Below are 23,378 nucleotides of genomic sequence, written 5' to 3' on the forward strand. Positions count from 1 at the left end.
TTTGTTTCCGTCTGTGAGGAAAATAAATGGGGCTCAGAGCCTCAGAACACTGAAATCTGTATTTTTAAATCTTTTTTTCCTTCTAATTTGTTATTCTTTTCAAAATAACACACTATTATTTACTCAACAATAACACACAATTATCCTTGCTTTTATTTATTGGTTTAATTCCATAATCTCGGGCTTTGTTGGCGTCCTTCAGGAACTGGATTTCAAAATAAAAATAACCGGAAACAGACGTAGGCATTTCGAGCGATTACCCAAGATCCTCAGCTATGGTTTAAGCTCGCTGATTGGATGTTTTAGCCGCAATGCATGCTGGGATTTGGTGTTTATATGATATGAAATCCGGAAAACATTTTAAAAGAATAAAATAATACTTAATTTCGAGTGTTCTTACTTTTCTCTTTGAAAGTCATCACATAACGGCATTGTAATACACGGTTCGGCTGCATTACATATTACAGATCTGCCGTAGTTCTTTATTTATAGAGCCCTAATGAGAAGACCTTTGGACAAACTGGAAGAAATGCAGCCGAAACTGAATACTTAACGTGGATCATAAATATATCAACAATTAAACAACATCTTCAATTTCTCTTCACACAATACGTCTCCTTGCAGTATCAACCTTAATTCGGCCGACTTTTATATTTGATCTAAGTCGTAGATAGGTTATATTTACACCATAACGGTGCACAGTTGATATAAAAGGACTTTGATTTTCTTTGAATATAAGAATGTAAATACTGAGTCTGAAATAGTATAGCAATATGCTATAAAATTATTTGAAAACATGAATAAAACTACACATCTTCAGATGTTGTACATACATAAGTGTCCTACACTAATAATACAAAGTTATTATAGCTGTGTGTACCTTGTGTGCACCGCCTAGTGGTTAAAGCACGTTATTGAATTATTGTTTTTATGTGTTATATTTGATTAAAAAAATATTAAGAGTACATACTTTCATAGGGGGAAAGTAGAAGGTCTGTGATAGAAATATAGAATATAAAAAATCAAGAAGATACTGTAAGTGATCTCTACAATAAAACAGTTTAGAGCAGGATGTACAAAGATATTAATAGGAGGAGGTGCAAAACAGAAAAACGAATTAACCTTTATTTAAACATTAAATAATACTTTAGATTAAGGTCCTCTTTTAAATAAGAAAAAAACTTTGGGGGTATCTACAGATAAATATTAAGCCTGACAAAGTATTTAACGTCTAATATATTGCTTTCCTGCAATGTTAACTATGTTGAAGCACTTATTTTAACTGATATTATACATATGAATTATACTCTTATGTATGTAGATAGTATAAGAAATGTGCAGAATATGACAGTTTAATGGTGGAGGTACGAACCCATGTTGATAGATGTCTTGTAATGTGCTGTTGAGGAACCTGTGACCCAAGATTTTCATTCATTGCATACACCGTAGTTGTGTATATGATATGTCAATAACCTTTGAAAATCTTGAAAGGATGTGCAAAATAGCCATTATACAGTCTTTAATGAACTATTAGTAGAGAATAACGAGTAATGAATATACTTTATTACTCGTTTCCATTCATGTCAATTGCAGATAAATGTTTAGTCTTCTCAAGCACCAACTATCAAATATCTCTCCTGATTGTTGGCACTTGGCAATCAGGTTAACCTCTGAATTGTGGAGTAGAATTACAAAGTAACAATGAGCTGTCACGTGGGTATATATTAATGCTGCGGATTATGGAGACAAGCGATTTTCACCCATTTATTAATTATACTTTTTACATTTGATAACACCAATGTGTTTAATACTGGCAACTTCTAATTGTGGGAAAAACTAAAACGTTCAGTAGAGACGTCCCATGGGACATTTTGCGAAACACAATAGCCAGCATGTGTAGTTCTGGGGGGGGCGTTCGATTCCAGTTTTGGATAGTCTGGCGTGGTTTTGTTCCATTTCAAACAGCTGTTTGACGCTCGGCGTAACCTTGGCGCACTGCCACTCCAACATCCAATCCCAGCGCTTGAAGATTAATCACGGGGACTGTAGTCCTAAACGATAGCTGGGGATTATGGGTAGTGTAGTGTCTTCGGCCATCCTAAACTCCTAGAGGTCTACGTCTGTTTCCGGTTATTTTTATTTTGAAATTCAGTTCCTGACGGACGCCAAAAAAGCCAGAGATTATGGAATTAAACCAATAAATAAAAGCAAGGATAATTGTGTGTTATTGGTGAGTAAATAACAGTGTGTTATTTTGAAAAGAATAACAAATTAGAAGGAAAAAAAGATTAAAAAATACAGATTTCAGTATTCTGAGGCTCTGAGCCCCATTTATTTTCCTCACAGACGGCAACAAAAGTCCGAAATTATACGATTTAAAATAAAAGCAATAATTGTGGCTTGATATTGAGTAAGAACATGTTTTTATGAACCACACAGCTTCCGGTCTTCCACGACCCGACCGGAGAAAAAGACGTGCTGCAGGCACGAAACACATTACCAGTAGAAATACATTGCTTTTAAAATCGTGCTGTGCAACACGAAAAAAAGGAGAAAATCGTGTTGGTGAACACGAATCAATAGATTAAAAATCGTGTTGGTGAACACGAAATGCCATGAGACTGGGTTGAAATGTTTCATCTGTGCACATTGGAATAATTCACATATGTCCATACCATAAATAAAATAGAGCATTGTTATTCAAAGCCAGGACGTTTTTCCCTTCACAAGCCCAGAGGAGGAAGTAATGAATCCGCGCTAACCTGTGTGACACATTTGATGCACTGCACGTCTCTGTAATTTATTACAATCCACTGAATACACAAAAAGCACTGTACATTAAATTGTCTGACAAGCTCATTAGCTAATTATACACACACTGGAGCTAGTTCACACTTTCAATTAAAGAAATGCCACAGAAAGATGTAACCTGCTTTGTTAATTGTATATCACATTAAATTACATTAGATGTATGGTATGGTGCCAGATTGATACCCACAGGAAGTGTCATCAGGTTCCTCAGTATACAGTCTGTTATGACCCGCATATGGTTGAAGGTGAATATTCATATTTTTAGAAGTACCACCTATACAGTACATGAGTTAAGCCCGGAGGAAAGAATACTTATAGCTACTCAGAGTGTGTTGGTGTGTCTATAGGGAGACACTCAGTGCTGATCTAGTTCTGAAGAGCGTCTTTGGCCTCCTTTAATTCAAGGGACCCACGCTCTGTCTTAGTAACAGGAAAAGGAATTCATCATCTGTGGAAAAAAAATGCAAACCAATTTAAACGCCCAAGCCAGGTGCTCAATTATCCAGTCGGACTTTTGAGAGAAGGTGAAAGTGAGGCACTGATTAGAAAATTGCAATGTAAGCAAGCCAAGATCCACTATGCTATTTGGAAACAAGCTAAATGAATGTGGGATGCAAACAGCCAGAGATAGAAACAAAGAAAATACCTTGTCTTCACATTCTGTTCATCTGCTGAAACTACTCTGACCTGAAGGTCTGCCGCATTGAGGGATTCAGTGATGATCCCTGTGTAATTTGTCAAGTAAATAAAATCTTTTCCCTTCATCCTCCCACAGGCCTCACCATTGATTATTTCAACCAGCGATTATACTGGGCAGATCCCGACTTATCACAGATAGGAAGCATGAGATTGGATGGCTCGGACCCTCTGGTGACAATCAGCGAAAGACACGGTAAACAACCACCCTGCTGGAAAACAAAGCACAACTTGTTCTTTCAAACACGTACTATTCATGCTGCTCTTTGCCTTCCTTTACTTTAATGATCATATAATTGCAAGTTGCATTGCTTTTGTGTCTCAAAAGATAACGCTTCCAAACAACGTGCGTTAAGAACAATTTGCCCAAACATGCTTTCTTGTATCAGCCACTGGATACAATTTCATTATCCTAAAGCTGCAAGTGTTTTTAAAATCGTAACTTGATGTTATACGCTTTCTCTGCCTTGATTTACAGGAATTTCTCAACCATACAGAATTGATATATTTGAGGATTACATCTACGGAACTGGATTAAAACACGAGGTCTTCAAGATTCACAAATACGGGAAACAGTCGGTGGAATTTCTCAACATGGGGATGGAGAAGCCCACAAATCTTTTAATCTCCCATCATTACAAACAGCAAGATGGTGAGTCATTTATACAAAAAGTCTATATTTTAAGTTTAAAGAAACATATTATTGTGGTTGTAGGCAGGCCTAAATACAGGTAGTGAACACTTTGACGCGCTCAAACTAAAGTGCTCCACTCCTTCTCTTGGTTTGACAATTTGTATAAACGAGGGCCAAAATACAGTGTCAACAGTTAAAGTGAGATGACAATTGTGATGGCGATTGTGGTGAAATTGCAATCAATGTTGCGGTAGAATAGCTGTCAACAGACAATATCACCTCCCGACTCACCCCCTCTCTCTTTCCATCGGAAACCACCAGTGAGCAGGCAAGTGCATTCTGGTTAAACCACTAATAACTCCGCCCCATGCTCCAGTGCACACAAACCTCCAATAATAAGTGAAAAACACCACTTAATAGATAACACAGAGACCTTGCGTATGGCTCCTACACATATACTTTATTTAAAGTTATGCGGAGAGCAATTAAATAATTTTCTAAATCTGGTGGTCCCCCAATATGAGATAATAGTCTTACATTTTAGAATTGTACATAGATTTTATTTAGATGTTGATCATAAATTCCAGGTATACATTATTATCTGCAGATTTCAATGCATTACAATATTATTTGTTTCTTGGAAATGTTGTTATAATGTTAGGCAAACCTAGGTTATTATATGACATTTTGCAGATATATTTCTTCTTTATAAAGCCTGAGAATGCTTGTGTTGTTTATGTTTATACTTTACAGCATTTTCCAGTGATCGGTGACCAAGATAGGCACATACGAAATATTTTACCCTGAGAAAAACTGTGTATTTTTATTGAATGCACAGACAACTGTCAAAGGAATAAATAACACTAAAGAATATGTGCTCAGTCCTTTAACAAACTGAAGTGCAGGGCTTTATGTACATGGTTGTTTACCTTACTGTGTAAAAAAAGACCCTCTTAAAAGAAAAGTGTACTAGGTGCGTGTGGATCTTCTCACTTCCTTCATGTAGTAGACCAACTTCAGTTATTTGTTACACCTCTGGTGTTAATGGTTATAGAACGTCAGACAGCTCAGTCTTGGTCAGTTTTTCACTTAAAGGGCAGCTGTTCCATTCCCCGGAGACTCGTTAGGCCTCAGCCGTGTAGTGTGTGTAGTCTGTGGGCAGAAGATGAGCACAGCCTGCAAAAAAAAGGAGGCCTGATATCTTCGGCAAAACCCTAACAACCATTTAGATTTGTTCTATGCTTTCAAGCCTTTTGTCCTTTGTGTAAGAAATCCGAGCCGTGATTATCGTTAATAGCATATAGTGTGTAGTGTGTAATCATTAATGACTACTCAGAGACATAAAGTGGGTACGCTGTATCATTCTATCAAAAATCCTAATTTAGATCCATTTTAGCAAGGCAGTTTTTTTAACAATTTGCTCTTCTTTTTTGCACCTGTTTGTACACAGTTGGCCTCTTCAGTGCTCTGTTATGGCGCATTTCCACTACAGCGCGGAGCGCCGTTTAAGCCGTGCACGCCCCGTTTTTGGTTAAGTTTCCACTTGGCGTAGTGCCGGCTAGCGGGTACTATTTCACAGTTTTTATGGCCCCATAAAATTGAGGTTCTTAGCAGGCCAACAACCAGGCTGAGTCGGGCTGAGTATGAGAGAAACTAGAGAGAGAATCGCTGGCAAGGGGGCTACAAATACAACAACATGAACATATTTGACCGTGAGTTAATTGTAATACACATTTCAAAATGATGCCGAAGTAACAACATACTGATACCGGTTAGTAAAAACCATGAATTAATGCTTTGACAAGTGGAGATTGGCTAAGCTAACGTTGTATATTGTATATGCTCCGACCGTCCACACTCACAACAACGGCCTTTACAGACATAAATAAACCAGCGCCTGTATTCGCCATGACACAGACAGTCTGTGGTTTAGCTTTTGTCTAGTTTCTGAACAGATATGAGGAGCTGTGAGCTTGAGTGCTAACAGCTAACGGCTCATGTTGTTTTTCTGTGGTTCTCATTGAAGATGACGTCACGGCTCCACCTACACTGCGTTACTATAGTTACTGCCTCAGCTACTAAACTGTAATGGAAACGCAGCATAAAGTGAGCCAGTCCTGACAAGGCCTAACGAGACCTAGCCATACCGAGCGAGGCCCTGCAGTGGAAATGCGCCATTATAGAGCACACATGCTGATTATCAGTATTGAACCTAATGCATTCTTCCTACCTTCTTGAAAGTGTTTGCTATTTTGTTGAATTCAGAGTGCTTTCTCACAAGATGTTTAAATTTCTTTGTCTCGCCATTGTAGGCGGCAAGGGGAAGGGCACTTCAGAGTGCCGCTAATTAATTAGACAATGGGAAATAATTCACGCGTTCCAAAGTCGTTGATTATTCAATCTGGAGAAGAGGGCGCTGAGTGGAGTTTTTCACATGCGCTAGCCTTGTTTCTCTCCAGGCTTCAAGACAACACCAGTCCTCAAAAAGGGAAATTAAAACACTTAAAATAGATAGCTTTAATCTGAGACAGAACAAACACACTTTTCACAACAAACAAAATGTCTTTCTCATCTCAAACCAGACAGACAGATTATCTTCTTGGCTCTCTTTTTTCTTTTAAACTTTCTCTACAGCATCAAATCCGTGCCTCAGAATGTCCTGTGATTTCATGTGTCTGCTCAACCCAACGGGCGCAAGATGTACCTGTCCGGAGGGGAAGGTGCTGGTAAATGGCACCTGTAGTGATAGCATCATCTCAGGTAGGCCTAATCTCGCATATTCATCGTAAACATTTCTTGTTGTCGAATTTTTAAGAGCACCTATATTGGTGGATATTGTAAACCTTGCTTGTGCGGAGAAAATCTGAAACAATTCTCACTTTTAAAAGATTTTGATAAGCACTGAAAACCCTAAATGTAATTGGAAATGTGTCAAAAGACAGCTCAAAAATGGTATATGAGCTGACATGCACAGTTGTGCATACACCAAACCACACTCCATTGTGAGGAATTGTCGTGTAATGAGGTTCAACAAAGCCCCCCTCCTGCGTGCAGTGATTCCTTATCCATTCTAAAAACGTCCAGTCTGTACCACTCTGGTTGCCGACATTTGCAGCATAGCACTGTGTGACGCGATTGACTGCTACACACTGTAAGCGATATGGGCTTTGCTGTTGTGAAGGTGAACTGTGCCGCCCCCCCTGCGAGAATGGAGGCCGCTGCTTAGCCAACGAGAAAGGAGACTGGAGGTGCTACTGCTGGCCCGACTTTTCCGGGGAACGCTGTGAGGTCAACCACTGTACAGACTACTGCCTAAATGGAGGCACCTGCATGGGCTCACCCCTGGGTAAGTCTACTTCAAAATAAACTCACCAAACCACATTTGTAGCATGATTCTGCCCTGCACTTGCTTTATATTTTACAAGTGTTGTTGTCTTTGTGTTTCACCCTTTTTTTCGGAATGTTTTAAATAAGTGGTTTCTATTTTTTGATTCCTAATATTTAGCTCAGGGCAAACTAAACTTGCTGAGATAACCTTTTGCTGCTACAGACAGATACTTCCAATCATCATAACCCTAACCCCAACCCTAATCCTAATTCAATCCCAATGGTATTCAACCAAATTTGTCTTCCTTTAAACTTTCTCACTTCAGCTCACATTTGCTAGATTACATCTGCCAGTTTGACGGTTCCTGTCATTGATGCTCTCGCTGAACAACCCTATCAACCTTCTTCCAAGTCAAGGTCTTCTTTCATGCTTTCGTGGTTTCTGGAAATAAAAACAGTTCTGCCTTCAATTTAGCGGACGTATATGAATATACTGGGATGTCAATGGTGGAATTGAATCAGGATGAAGAGCCCTATTAAAAATGCTCCCATTGATTTACAGGCCCGTATATCATCTTCCAATCATAGCAATTACCCACAACATTTCCATTTGTCAGAAAAATACAAGATTCACCAGAGCATTTTCCCTAATACAAAAAATGCAGTTCTGTTCCCACAAAAATGTATTATAATGGCATAACCATTTCCAAATGGTTTGAAATAATTAAAGATGTATTCATTGAATGACAGCCAGTACATAAAAGGAGGAAACCAAGCAATTTGTTTGAGTGATTCATTAGTTATGCCAAGCAATGTTGGTTTAAAATGATGTCCTTTAGATTTTTCTTTTTTTTAATGGGAAGGCTTTTTAATAAACATTTATACCTTCAAAGAGGACATTTTCCACTCCCTTCTGGCTTTTCTAAAGCTTAGAATCAAATCTATTTGTTTTTCAGTCACCCAAGTCAACTGATATTTTATAATCTGTGTTTTCACCTTGTTTTAAAATGGTCTTTGAAACCCTAAATCGGCTCTACGTGACATAAACAGACGCCAGGATAATCACTGCTGCATGGAATAAAAATGTAGTCTGTCTGTCATGATAGCTAGGAATCATGTTGCTGTGAGATCACTGCAGGAGGGCCTCACGACTGAATAAGAGAAGGCAGGGCTTCTATTGGTGACAATCAGTGTTGTCTTTTTTTTCATTTGCAAGCGCTGTGGTTGAATTCCATCATACTACACTAGATCATACATTGTTTTCATATTATGGCTGACAACTGAGGGGAAAAGGAAAGTCTTGTTATATGTGTTGTGCTGCTGGGGCCTTTTGTTTTATTCATGCTTGACAATTTTATTTTTTCTCATAAAGGTCTTGCTTTTCTTTGAGACATAAACATATAAATGACCAACCAAAGTACAGCGAAGGAGTGAATACAGTCAAATAGGTTTCCTAAAGTCACTGCTTCGGTGATAAAATAAGGGGACTGGAGTCAGTGCCACAATCAATTAGAGGCTAGAATTTCCAGTGTTATCTTTAAAAACAAAAGGTGTCGTTGAATCCTGCAGCTTTACTGTCACTTGAACAGGTTTCCCTAAACTCTTATAGGACTGTTTGCAACAAAAGACATACTTAAAACATAGATACACAACTGTTCTGACTTGTATGACATTAATGGAGGGAAGTATATAAAGTTCACCAGACAAGAGTCCTTTAAAGACCGGCCCACACATAACCATAACTTCATTGTTTCTGCCAAAGGGGCTATAATAACTAATACAAAAAAACAACATTCATTTACATTTTGAATTATTTTGTCTCACAGCATTTAGCTGTCCTTCAGATATTTGAAATATACACAAATCCATCCAAAGATATTCTAGTTTATGTTTTTTTTTTTTTTTTTTTTACCACAGTATGCAACCACTTGCAGGGTCTTCCTAGTGCAAATGTCTCTGAACCACAATCAGCAAACATGTGTTTATTGAAGAGTAGCTGTTAAAAGAATGGTCTTTCTTCCCAATTGTTAAATAAAATAATATGTATGAAAGAAAACACTGTCAAAAAATTAACTTCAAAACAAAACCACTCAGTCAAACCGCCGCTCCCTCATTTTGAAGCCACTTGAGGTCCTTGAGAAACCTTATTAGGATGCTTCTCGAACGCTTCCCTGTTAGAGAAATTCTAGACATGTCTGACAAGGGAGAAAACTGTGGGCAGACCTAGAACATGCTGGGGGAATAATATGCAAATTATGTCTGGCCTGTGAACCATTTGGGATCCTCTAGATTGACTTGGAGGGCGTACACTACAAAAAAGAGCACCTTAGCTTCTATCCATAGGTGCCAATCTGCGGTCACCTTGACCCATACATGAATATTTGTCTAAAAATGATGGATGGAAGGATGGTTCTTTACCTTTACTTTTTTACTGATTAGCACCTGCCTTGGTGACTGTGGAACTATGATTGACAGATTGAAGTTTGTGCTATAGTAGTTGGTATAAGTGTACTCAGTCGCAGTTATGTAGTTGAGGGCCATGTAGCAAACAGGAAGTCAATTTGTTGGGGACTGTTTTCATCCGTAAGGGCTTGAGAGTACTCACAGCAGCAAGACAGTGTTTGTGAGACCGACACATAATGGGAAATGTCATCCGGCGCAATGATGTGCATTGATGTGTTGAAAGTATTTAATAGTTTTCAGACAACAATAGTGGTCTATGGCACAGAGGAATAAGCTATTTATACGGACAAAAAATACTTGTGAGTAGGATCGATGAGCTGTTGTTTTTTGGGGCTTTTCATGCTCTCTTAATCGCTCCTTTTCTGTTTTTTTCCCAGGTAAGCCTACATGCCGCTGCCCTGTTGGTTTCTCTGGGCCTTTCTGTGAGCGGAGGATTTGTGACAACTACTGCTTGAATGGGGGAACATGCGACGTCACTCAGGGAAACCAGCCGGTGTGCCGCTGCATGTCAGAATATACTGGGGACCGTTGTCTTTACCGTAAGTCCTGCCCATTGCAAACACAAGAAGTTTTAATGGTTATGCACATATGATTTCCACTAGTGTTTCAAGTGTAGCCGCAAGACCAGTCACCACAAAGCTTTCTTTGACTTTAGTTATGCTGCATAACATCTCCAGAAATAAGCATTTCAAAGACATAGACTGTGAACAAAAACAACCCCCTGAAGTATTTTCATTGCCTTTTCCTATGTTTGCAGATAAACAGAAATCTAAATACTACAATCAAACAACGCTTGGGTGTTTCTGTGCTGAAGTGATAATGTATTTTCCTTTGCTTTGTCTCAATGGGTTGCGTGGAAAACAATTTAGACTGCTCGTCATTAGTATTTTCCTACCATTGCGTGCCCAAGGGGTGATATGCTTTCATCTGCGGCTAAGATGTCATTTGATGTAGATAATTGAGTCCCATTAAAAGTCCTGTACAATTCCAATCAAGCAAGCTTAAACTATGTCCCAGTTTCTCATTACGCACTATCTTCTCTCTTTCTCTTTGTCTCTATGACTGTGTAACAGACATCTGTCATCACTACTGTGTGAACTCCAAGGCCTGCACGCTATCCAGCAGCGGATACGTAGAGTGTGTGTGTCCCGCCAGGTTTGAGGGTAACAAATGCGAGGTGGACAAGTGTCTCCGTTGCCATGGAGCTCCCTGCCTCATTAATGAGGATACAGGGGATGTGGTTTGCAAGTGAGTACTTGGTACCTTCTCACTTTTCTTGTCCCTCATACATTTCCTGTACTGCTTCACAGTCCTCTTCCTTTATAGAGAAGTATCAGCTCTGCAGAATATCCCCAGGTTCCAGTAGCTGTATCCGCAGGCTGAAGTTTGAATGAATTGATTTGATTAAATCTGAAATATGTATAAGTTAACTCACCCTACAGTAATTTAGTGTCTGTTACGTCAATGAATTAGAACTCTCCCGTTTTATATAAATATGCATATGTCAGACACTGACTCATTTATCTTTTCTGTAAAAGTGTGGTTTTCTGCTTGTCACTAGCATTCCATTATTTCTTCACCCTCCAGTTGCACAAATGGCAGAATAGCACCGAGTTGTCAGCTGTGTGACGGATATTGCTACAATGGAGGCACCTGTCACCTGGACCCCGACACCAACCTGCCTTTCTGTCAGTAAGTCACTGCTTAATGGGTGAAGGAAAGTGGGGGAAAAATAAAAAAAATGGACTTTTCTCCACTATTATTCACACTTACTGTTTCCATTCAATTGCTGGCTCCGCGCCCCAGAAATCATGGCTTTAGATGCAACACTGAAAATCACCAAGGGGTACGATTTCCCTTCTCGGAGAACAAGATAGATGTCTTCCTCTGGAAAGAAATCCTTAAGTTGAGGGAGGGTTTGATGTCACTGCGTGGAGGCCATTGCCCAGCAGGGGGCTGAGTGCTAGTACACCATCTTACGCTGTGACACCTCACTGGAGCTTAAAGTTTTCAGGCAGATAAAAATTGTTTCAAAGCCCCTTCAACGCTTGCCATTCTGAACATATCATGCTGTTCCTCCTTGCAGTTAAGAGCTGATGTCAGGCCTCTCCGACTCTCCAGTAGTAGGTCTGTAAGAAAAAAGAAGGTTGAGGTATATGTCAGTGGCATAACATGCCATGAAATCCAACGGCACAAACCTGCAACAGACAAAAGCTTGGCAGGCAGACCCGAGGGAATTATTGTGAAAGACTACTCAAAGCGCTGCCCCATAGATTAATACCACCTCAACCATAATCATATGCAGTGCTATGTACAAAATCTCTTCAAGGAGGAAATTGGAAATCCATTTCAAAAAGACGAACTCTCTATTTTTTATAACTGCCCATTGTCCACTGTAGTTAAATTAAAATTCTCGGTCATCGTTCACAAATTCCCAGGGATGGAATCAATTTCTATGCAAATGATCCCATCCTATTCGATGAGGTTAACAGATCTTGATAATGTGGTTTATTATTTTCTGCAAAGACCAGAGATTATGTGAGATGATGGATATGTCTGTCTCAAGAAATCATAATGTTTGCCCTTAATACTCGGAGTAAATGCATACTTTATCAAACCTTCCAGAAATGAGGTTATATGGCAGAACTGCTTCAATTGCAAAGATAATTCTTGCATTAAACACTGACACAGGTTAAAGATATTTTTAAAATGCAGAGTCAAGACAACTGGTAAACGTGTCAGCCCTCATCATTATTCACTGAGAGATATTTAAATATTCTTCCTGTGAAGGCTTTTAACTATACATGTACAACAGCCTTGTTTTTGTCTTAGAATGCAGAAAATCTGACTTACTTCAGCAATTGTGTTTTCCAGTGAGATCAATAAACCTACCTAAGACAGTAGTAAACCACAACAGTAATTTAAACTGCAGTCCAACACATAGCTGATGCTGTAGCTGAGAAGATAGCTTTAGCAGTTTTTTATCAGATAAAAAGATGCTCTTGGGGAGGCACAATGTTTATGCGTCGCTTTGCATTTTTATATAAATCCCTGAATAGCACTCTTTCATGTCTTTGTGGCAAACAGGATCCAATTTAAACATGTCCCATATTCTTCTCAAATTGAATGAAATCATTTGGTTTTAATGTTAGTTTGGGCGGAGATATTCCTATGTTGCTATGCCTCTCACTGTACGGATTATTTGTCCAATGATTTCCTGTTTTTATTGGTGCTTTTACACCTGTTAATTTGATTTGGACCAAGGGGAATACACTGTTGCATTTGACGCCTAGTCTGGTTTCTGGTCACACTGACTTTTTTATTAATAATTGAAGATAATAAACAAACATGAACCAATGACACGTAAATCATTAGCTATAAAAGTGATGGTCATCCTTTACCATCAGAGACTGATTATGAGTTACAAGAAATGATTTAAATTATCATTAGACTATAAATCAGCCGTTGTGAATAATGACTAAGAGGTAGAAAAAGAGTTTCTCAGTTGTGCAGTAATGACTCAGAGCTTATTACTTTGGAATAGCTGTCACAAACTTTACATGTGACTTAATGAACAGTAAAGGTACATGGAGTCATTACCTATTCATCAGGGAAAATACTTGCATTTTTGTTATCATGGTTGCTAAATGATTCGCAAGAAATCTTATATGCTTTGGCTTTGACAGATTCATTATAGGATTGCCTGCAGATTCCACGATCAGCAGTAGGCCTGTCACGATAATTTATTGTGTTGGACGATACATTTTTCTGGAAATTATTGCGATAAACGATAATATTGTCGGCACCGTTTTAAGACCATTTTAGACATAATGATAATATATAATAATAATTCAAGTACATCCTTTCAAACATAACTTTTTATTTAACATTCAACATTGCAAATGAAATGTGAAATAATATTAAAATATATAAATTAATAAATAAAACAAATTAATTAAATTATAATAAATAAATTCAATCACACACAACCAAAACAATAAATTAAATAGAGTCAGGCTGGAAAACAGAGCTCTCTCTCTCATATATATATATATATATATATATATATATATATATATATATATATATATATGAGAGAGAGCTCTGTTTTTTAAGGATTGATTATATATAAATAAATAAATATGAGCACACATTATCTCACAAGCAAAAAAAACCTCCTTAAAACAACAGTCAAGTGTACAGTCCACTGTCAAAGACCCAGATACCTCAACAGGCCATATCCAAATCTGTTTTTCTAAGTTTTCGAGCAAGGAACACCAACATGTTTGCATTGTCGGGCGGGGGCTCTCCATCTCCAGCTGCCGTGTTTGCTCCCAGCTGAAAAAACAGAATGGAGTGGTTGTGTTTTAGGTGTAGTTTAAAATGCGTGGTATTGCCTGCTTTTGTCGCTACCTTTTTTAAACCAATGCGACACACCGCCCGGCTGATTCAAGTCCGTAGGTTCGCCTCGTTTATTTGGTTTGAATCCAAAATACTGCCACACCGGAGAATCGAGATGTGTCGTTAGGTTTTGTAACCAATTCCATTTCACTTTAAATTCCCCGCGAGTAAGTCACACGTTGTCTCCCGCTTGACGCTATATTATTAATTTGGCTACTACGCTGCTGCACGTGCACGCGGAGTGTCCAGACCTGGCTGTGTGTCAGCCCCGCCCCTCACAGCGCGCCTGGCAGCCACAGCGCTCCAGGCTACAATGCTGGTCACATCTTTATGAATTGTAAACGGCAATTTATCGAGCTCAGAAAAGTTATCGAGTCCATTATTATTTATCGTACGATAAGTCAATTTATCGATTATCGCGACAGGCCTAATCAGCAGTTGAATTTATTAGCAGTTTAACCTTTGAAACTTTACAAACCAACAACAGTCAACACTGAAAGTACCCTGGAGACTCAGACTTTTCTGATACATCAATCAATCAATCAATCAATCAATCAATCAATCAATCAATCAATCAATCAATGTTTATTTATATAGCCCAATATCACAAATGTTACATTTGTCTCGGTGGACTTCACAGTTTGTACAGAATATCAGTATGACAATACGACACCCTCTGTCCTTAGACCCTCACATCGTACAAGGAAAAACTTCCGGAGAAAACCCAGTTTAAAGGGAAAAATGGGAGAAACCTCAGGGAGAGCAACAGAGGAGGGATCCCTCTCCCAGGACGGACAGACGTGCAATAGATGCCGTGTGTAAATTGAAAAGATAATACATTTGCAACATAGGTAGTCCAAATGTTTGGAAATGAATGTGTGTATAATAGGAAGATGAATCCACGAGGATATCCATCCAGGACTTATGATCCAGGACCGCAGCCACGACTCAAGATCCAGGACTCGCGATCCATGACACAGGACCGCAAGATCATCCATGACTCCGGATCCCGGCGTATATAGACACCAAAAAGAAAGAAATTTGGGGAAGCTGGGTTAATCGGAACATGAGAGAACACAGGTATAGACAGAGAGAAGGAAGAAGTAAGATGTCCCCCGACAAACTAAGCCTATATCAGCAAAACTAGGGGCTGAATCTAATCAGCCCTAACTATAAGCTTTATCAAAAAGGAAGGTCTTAAGCGCACTCTTAAAAACGGATAGGGTGTCTGCCGTCCGAACACAAACTGGAAGCTGATTCCACAAAAGTGGAGCTTGATAAGAAAAGGCTCTGGCTCCCATTGTACTTTTAGGGACTCTAGGAACAACCAACAACCCTGCATTCTTGGAACGCAATGCCCTAGTAGGAGAGTAGGGTATAATGAGTTCTTTAGGGTAAGATGGCGCCTGCCCATTAAGGGCTTTGTAGGCGAGAAGAAGAATTTTAAATTCTATCCTGTGTTCTATATGGAGCCAGTGTAAGGCAGCCAGAACAGGAGTAATGTGGTCCCTTTTCCTAACTCTGGATACATCCAAATGTACAGCTGTGAAAACCTCCTGCAGACCACAGTCCAGATAAAAAATCCAAACATCAGTCCCGCGAAAATAAGTTATTTAGGTTTGGATCAAATCGAACCATGCAAGTATGTTTGGGATGGCTCAGACTTTCTGATCAATTACAGAAGGTTCTGGAAAACTCTAGTCATGCTCTAACAGTGGCATAGCTCCTTTGGGTATCTCCAGCAAGTGTATGGTAGAGAGGCAGAGATAGAGAGGGATGTCAAATACACTTGGCTCAAAAGGACAGGTGCACCGATGTGATGATGACAGGATATCATGTGTGATATACTGTTCTTCAGTATAAAGCATAATTTCAGTGTCACCAAAAATGATAGGTAAATTAATGTAACAAAAAGATGCCTTGGGTCAGACTTTCAGGTGTAAAAAATTCAAACATTTAAGTCCAAAATGTATACTTTTTTTCACAATCCTCCACTTTGAAATAGTGAAACTATCAACATTACAGTATGATTGTGTTTTGTGTTCTGTATTTGTGTTAGTATGAGATATTCACAATGTGGTATATTGAGCATATATAATATGACTGTTTTTATTTTAAAACATCTTACATATTCTGAATTTATATAATTTTTAGTTGCCATCCTAAGCTGCAAGTGACAATTTCATTTTCTTTTTCTCTGTGTTATTTTTAAAAATAATTAATTAATTTAATGTCCATTATTACTTAAGAATACACACATCCCAGAGGTGTGACCACTGTAACAGACTCTTCTTTTGCAGATACCCCCCTCACTTGGGGAACAGTGAAATTAATGTGTGTTCATTTTTTTATTTTTCTTTGCTAATTTGCTTGATGCAGACACAACATTGACTTACTTCGTTTTATGAGTGAAGCTTCTTTAAGGGATTAGTTTGTCAATCTCCATTCATCATGCAGCAAAAAGTGCAACAGTATATATTCTCTGGGCCCTTTTATCACTCCATACACAATGTTTTGCAGCTGCACGTCAGGGTTCAAGAACCAACGTTGTGATGAGCTGGCCAACCCCTGCGATTACTTCTGTCAGAATGAGGGGATGTGCACATTAACAGCTCTTAACAAACCACGCTGCAAGTAGGTCCTTCTCACCTCTCCAGCTGTATTCAGAGCCAACTCACACCTTTTTGTCCACACCACCACCCTAACTCCATCTGGCTCCATTTCAGCCTCAGTCCACTTTACTGTATGGGCTCTTTGTCTGAGTACTGCCTTGTAGCAACCTATCATGTAATACGTGTAATAAAAAAGCAACCCAAAATAGGTTAAACATAGTCATCTGAAAGAAAGTGTTATGATATGGTTATTTAACTAGATTGTTCAAAGCATTACATTTTTATTGGACAGCTCTGTGTCTTTATTCCCAGCCATTTAATTGTGACTGGAGTGTGTCCTTGGCAAATTAGGACTGTGACTTCCTATTTTGATTGAAATGTGTTTTGTCACACTTCCATGGCCTGCCGGGGCTCCAGTAATGACAGGTTAGCTAACTAGCCGTAATTAGAAAGCTTGTGAAGTTGCTGTCAAACACTGCGCTGCTCTTTGAGCTTTGACTCGCCCTTTTAGTAGCAACACTCACAGCTTTGCATTTAAACTGGAAAGAAAATGTGTTCTCACATCCTCCGTGTATGTTGTAGTAATACTGACTACAAGTTAAAATACTTTTAACCTTAATATGACAAAGTGGTATATTTGTAATATTTTTTGTTTCACATTAGCATTGTTGCTATTCGTTATTTAAGGTAATTTAGTCTTAACAATATGTAAGTGATCTTTAAAAGGTGTTGGATGGCATATTTATAACCTTTGGACACTCACGCCAAGCTAGCTGTTTCCATGTTTCACTCTTTGTGCTAAGCTAAGCTAATCAAATGCTAACTTTAGTTTAAATCTATTGCACAGTTTTATTTATTTTTTAATCAATTATCTTATCAAACAATCAGCAAAATAAAAGAAAACATATTCCCCTGTATGCCAAAATGTTCTTTGTATATCAATTGACTTATAATGTATATTGGAAGCAATGACTAGGCATAGCACATATTTGTTGATGCTCAGCTAACAACCTTCGATGTTGCTCTTATTACATTGTCGGTTGCTGCATGATGTACTTTTGATGCCCCTCACTGCCACCCACCCACCCACCCATCTCATGCACACAGGAATCAGGGTTGTGGTGGGGGGGGACTTTAACGTGACACTGTGTGATGTGGGTTTCAGTGTGTGCATTTGCAACCTTTGCATGACGGCAAGTTGAATATGTTCTTTACTGACCAGTCATCACGCACAGCTTCGTAGGCTGAACATCTCATCAGTAATATGTGTATACCTTCGATGCCTTCCACACAGTTTAAAATAATTTCTTCATTTGTTATGGAATTAGTCCTTTCATCGTGTACGCCTCCCAGAGGAGATCAAACTCCCCGTCGCTTCCACTATCTCATTAAAATTCATGTCGCTGTGACATTTTGTTCAACGAGGGCGTGATGCATTTCCCGTATGTATGGCGCTGCATTCTTATGATAGCCCGATGTTCTGATTCTTAGAGTGCATGTAATTTAGAGTAATTTCATTCTGTCATCATCCAGTCGCACCCACAAGATCGCTCATGCTTTACAGACCCATCTGCGTCAGTCGTGTGAAATTAGATATCACCTCTTCTAACAAGGGTCATATATCACCCCCATCAGATCCCATTGGAACACAAATGAGATGACGACTTGTTGTCCCGCTGTGATCCTTTGATATTTCGAAACACTGAATATTCAACATGTATATCTCAACACACTGTTTGTGGACACAACATGTATATACTTAGTGATCTCTCTCCAGGTGGTGTTTTGTTTGTGTTTGGATCAAAGCACTCCATAGCAAGACTGAATCATAATGTGTTGTATATGTAAACCACGGTCACATCATAATGTAGTTCTTCAGCAGTTTCACTGCCAGGATTTCTAACGGTAGTTTATTTTAACTTTGTTTCGACCTTCTTCAGGTGTTCAGCCAATTGGGCGGGAACACAGTGTGAGAGACCCGCCCCTAAAAGCAGCAGATCGGACAATACCAGGGGAGGTGAGTACTGGGAATATCACATTTTTACAATTTCCTACATTTTTAAATGTATGTAACATCCCCACAAGATCCCAATTGCATACAGTAGCAACGTCACTTATACATCTGAAATGATCACATTATTAAACATCAACACACATAGGACTCCTTATAGGGCCTTAACAAAATAATGTCTGAACTCCATCCAACCTAGCAAATTTGCACAATTGTAATAGAATAGCCCATACTTAGCAGGTATACTTATTTTGAGTTAAAGGAACTGCTGCCTGATATTTTCAGTCTTACTATTCCGTCTGCAAATAATATTAAGTAGTACATTGATATCTCCTAAAGAAAGGCTCTACATACAATGTTCAGTGTTTCCCGCTAGCCCGTATTTATATAAATTTGACCTGGAAAAACTGTTGAAGTCCCAATACATTTAAATATCTCCGGTTATAATGTTGAGTAAGAATAATTCCCTTTATGCACAGATAGAGCTGAATACACAATTCAGCACCAGCCCCTCCCATCAATGCCACAAGCACGCAACGAGATGCCATTGCTGTAATGACAGTATGGAGTATGGATGCTTGAATTTCTCAAAGGCCTGCAAAGTCCTCATACATGATTATAGCAAAATATATCTTTAGTGGCCTGAACCGGCCAAAGTAGCCTGCATCTTCCCGGGTTTCTCTCTGTAAAACAGAATTAAAACAGTGCGTGATTCAACTCGGTAGCAGCGGACGTTTTTTCTTTAACTAGCCTACTTTCAAACAAAACATAACATACCTTGGTGATGAAAACTAATTTCTAACTAATATCTGCAATCAAAATGAACAATCTTTTTAGAATCTGCACATTTACTTTACTATTACTGCACAGCCAGTTTGTAATGGACATCTGTTCTGTAAATAGAGTGGAGTGTTCAGTCAACCAAGCATTAGAGAGGAAAGAAAAAAGTGGCCTTTTTGAAGCCACAGTCAGGCATGGTTGCATACAGTGTGTCACTATCAGAGCCCATCTGGAATCCTTTCAATCGTGTCTCATCTCACCATCTCTCCTCTGTGTGTCTCTCAGGAAGCATAGCTATCATTGTGCCTCTGGTCCTGCTGGTGATCTTGATTGTGATGGTGGTAGCAGGTGTTTACATCTGCAGAAGGAAGCAAAGGTAAGTCATTAAATATATAAATAAGAAAGAGGCTTCTAAGCAGCAACAGATGATAAGAGATCCAGAACTACACAGCTTTAAAGATGAATGTGCTTTATATATAAAAAGTGTGTTGTTTATTTGAACATGTTCAGCACAACACCTGCCCTCAGAGCTAAGCCTCTGATTATAATTCAGCTTTTAGTTCTGCCAAGCAAAGTTATGTACACCCAAGTGTGCCAAGTAGTGAGATGTGATTTGTTGTGTGGAGCAGCACAGCATGTTGACCTGCATGTTGAGTATCATGTTAATGATTCCCGGCTCCGCGCACCACAGGGGAAAACGAGTCCAGAGGCAGCCCATGACAAACGGAGGAATAAATGTGGAGATTGGGAACCCGTCATACAACATGTATGAAGTGGACCACGACAACCATGCTGATGCAGGCAGCCTGCTGAGACCCAACTTCACGCTGGACCCTCACAAGGTTGGTATATGTGCTTAATATTAAACTAACCGCAACGCAAACAACAAGCTATATATCCCTGAGAAGCACTGCAACATTATGGCAGTGTATTCCTGCCACTAAAAGTGCTTGATTTCTAATTTTACAACAAGATTAATTTGTTGCCATATTTTTATTCTGTTTTCATTATTACAAGAAACCTGTATTTTATCTCTTTATTTTATTTCATAAATTACTGTGGGCTCATTTTCATCACTGATGTACTTTGTATTTATTTATTTATTTTAAACGTCATTCGAATCAATCTTGATTTGATCTATCAATAAATAATAATTATTCATGATTGAGTGTATTGACTGCATTATGTTACATTATTTGACATAAGATACCTCTATATAATATAACATATACTATATATATATATTTATATATACATACAGTGGGGCAAAAAAGTATTTAGTCAGCCACCAATTGTGCAAGTTCTCCCACTTAAAAAGATGAAAGAGGCCTGTAATTTTCATCCTAGGGAAACTACCTCAACTATGAGAGACAAAATGAGAAGAAAAAAATCCAGAAAATCACTGTCTGATTTTTAAAGACTTTATTTGCAAATTATGGTGGAAAATAAGTATTTGGTCAATAACAAAAGTTCATCTCAATACTTTGTTATATACCCTTTGTTGGCAATGACAGAGGTCAAACGTTGTCTGTAAGTCTTCACAAGGTTTTCACACACTGTTGCTGGTATTTTGGCCCATTCCTCCATGCTGATCTCCTCTAGAGCAGTGATGTTTTGGGGCTGTCGCTGGGCAACACAGACTTTCAACTCCTTCCAAAGATTTTCTATGGGGTTGAGATCTGGAGACTGGCTAGGCCACTCCAGGACCTTGAAATGCTTCTTACGAAGCCACTCCTTCGTTGCCCGGGCGGTGTGTTTGGGATCATTGTCATGCTGAAAGACCCAGCCACGTTTCATCTTCAATGCCCTTGCTGATGGAAGGAGGTTGTCACTCAAAATCTCACGATACATGGCCCCATTTATTCTTTCCTTTACACGGATCAGTCGTCCTGGTCCCTTTGCAGAAAAACAGCCCCAAAGCATGATGTTTCCACCCCCATGTTTCACAGTAGGTATGGTGTTCTTTGGATGCAACTCAGCATTCTTTCTCCACCAAACACGTCTAGTTGAGTTTTTACCAAAAAGTTCTATTTTGGTTTCATCTGACCATAAGACATTCTCCCAATCCTCTTCTGGATCATCTAAATGCTCTCTAGCAAACTTCAGACGGGCCTGGACATGTACTGGCTTAAGCAGGGGGACACGTCTGGCACTGCGGGATTTGAGTCCCTGGCGGCGTAGTGTGTTACTGATGGTAGCCTTTGTTACTTTGGTCCCAGCTCTCTGCAGGTCATTGACTAGGTCCCCCCGTGTGGTTCTGGGATTTTTGCTCACCGTTCTTGTGATCATTTTGACCCCACGGGGTGAGATCTTGCGTGGAGCCCCAGATCGAGGGAGATTATCAGTGGTCTTGTATGTCTTCCATTTTCTAATAATTGCTCCCACAGTTGATTTCTTCAAACCAAGCTGCTTACCTATTGCAGATTCAGTCTTCCCAGCCTGGTGCAGGTCTACAATTGTGTTTCTGGTGTCCTTTGACAGCTCTTTGGTCTTGGCCATAGTGGAGTTTGGAGTGTGACTGTTTGAGGTTGTGGACAGGTGTCTTTTATACTGATAACGAGTTCAAACAGGTGCCATTAATACAGTTAACAAGTGGAGGACAGAGGAGGCTCTTAAAGAAGAAGTTACAGGTCTGTGAGAGCCAGAAATCTTGTTTGTTTGTAGGTGACCAAATACTTATTTTCCACCATAATTTGCAAATAAAGTCTTTAAAAATCAGACAATGGGATTTTCTGGATTTTTTTTCTTCTCATTTTGCCTCTCATAGTTGAGGTATACCTAGGATGAAAATTACAGGCCTCTCTCATCTTTTTAAGTAGGAGAACTTGCACAATGGGTGGCTGACTAAATACTTTTTTCCCCCCACTGTGTATATATATATATATATATATATATATATATATATATATATATATATATATATATATATATATATATATATATAACATGCACATCTTCACATCTAACTGTAAATTCCAATCTGTGTTGTTTAAAATTCACACTAGAATACAGAACAGTAATAGCAAATAAAATATAGACTACTGAAGTTCAAATACAAATCAGGAAAATAAAGTAGTTATAGCATTTTTTTTCAATGATTGTTCATGTATGAAAGAGCCAGCAATGAACAACTTAAGTGGACTACGTGATCACTTTAGGCAAATTATTGAACAGCATTTCTATAGAAATGATTCTGTCTCCAGATTGTTGATGCATTAAAAAACACTTGATAGTGATTACATTATTTGCTGAATGACTGTAATCAGTATAAATGGTTTTTACTGCAGGAAAAAGGAACATGTTGCCTTTTCTCAACAATTCCAATGTACTAAGGAAAATGAAATGTGTCTTGGAATAAAAGTCAGCATAAACACATTAATAATGTATATATAGCTATGGTGAATCTGTCAGTATGCTCATTTAAAATGTATAATTTAATTTAGCAACATATGCATTGGAATCGCTGTATAACATCTTCTAGGAACTTATGTTTGAGTAGCCATATGCAGTCACGTTCCATTCCACATCCTTGATAAACAGTGCAGTGCTTGTAAAGGAATAGGAGGAGCTGAATGAATCGGCCTTCAATGATGCCAATCCTTATTACACCTGCTAATTATCATATATGCTGCAATCAGGACAA

General features: G+C 38.8%; 1 protein-coding gene across 9 annotated transcripts in view; it reads left to right on the forward strand.

The window, feature by feature from the left end:
- The window catches only part of lrp1bb (low density lipoprotein receptor-related protein 1Bb), a 336,417-nt gene that overhangs the window by 307,474 nt on the left and 5,565 nt on the right, over positions 1-23,378 (forward strand). For 8 of the 9 annotated variants that reach the window (XM_079666350.1, XM_079666347.1, XM_079666348.1 and 5 more), the window contains 11 exons: positions 3,587-3,703; positions 3,986-4,159; positions 6,776-6,901; positions 7,323-7,487; positions 10,309-10,470; positions 11,005-11,179; positions 11,519-11,623; positions 16,853-16,966; positions 18,885-18,961; positions 20,021-20,111; positions 20,427-20,577. In XM_079666350.1, the coding sequence (XP_079522476.1) occupies positions 3,587-3,703; positions 3,986-4,159; positions 6,776-6,901; positions 7,323-7,487; positions 10,309-10,470; positions 11,005-11,179; positions 11,519-11,623; positions 16,853-16,966; positions 18,885-18,961; positions 20,021-20,111; positions 20,427-20,577 (1,457 nt within the window). The remainder of the gene's footprint in view (positions 1-3,586; positions 3,704-3,985; positions 4,160-6,775; positions 6,902-7,322; positions 7,488-10,308; positions 10,471-11,004; positions 11,180-11,518; positions 11,624-16,852; positions 16,967-18,884; positions 18,962-20,020; positions 20,112-20,426; positions 20,578-23,378) is intronic. The other variant, XM_079666351.1, reaches the window with a different exon arrangement.

Source organism: Notothenia rossii (assembly GCF_949606895.1).
Source record: "Notothenia rossii genome assembly, chromosome: 2".
NCBI classification, from domain to species: Eukaryota; Metazoa; Chordata; class Actinopteri; order Perciformes; family Nototheniidae; genus Notothenia; species Notothenia rossii.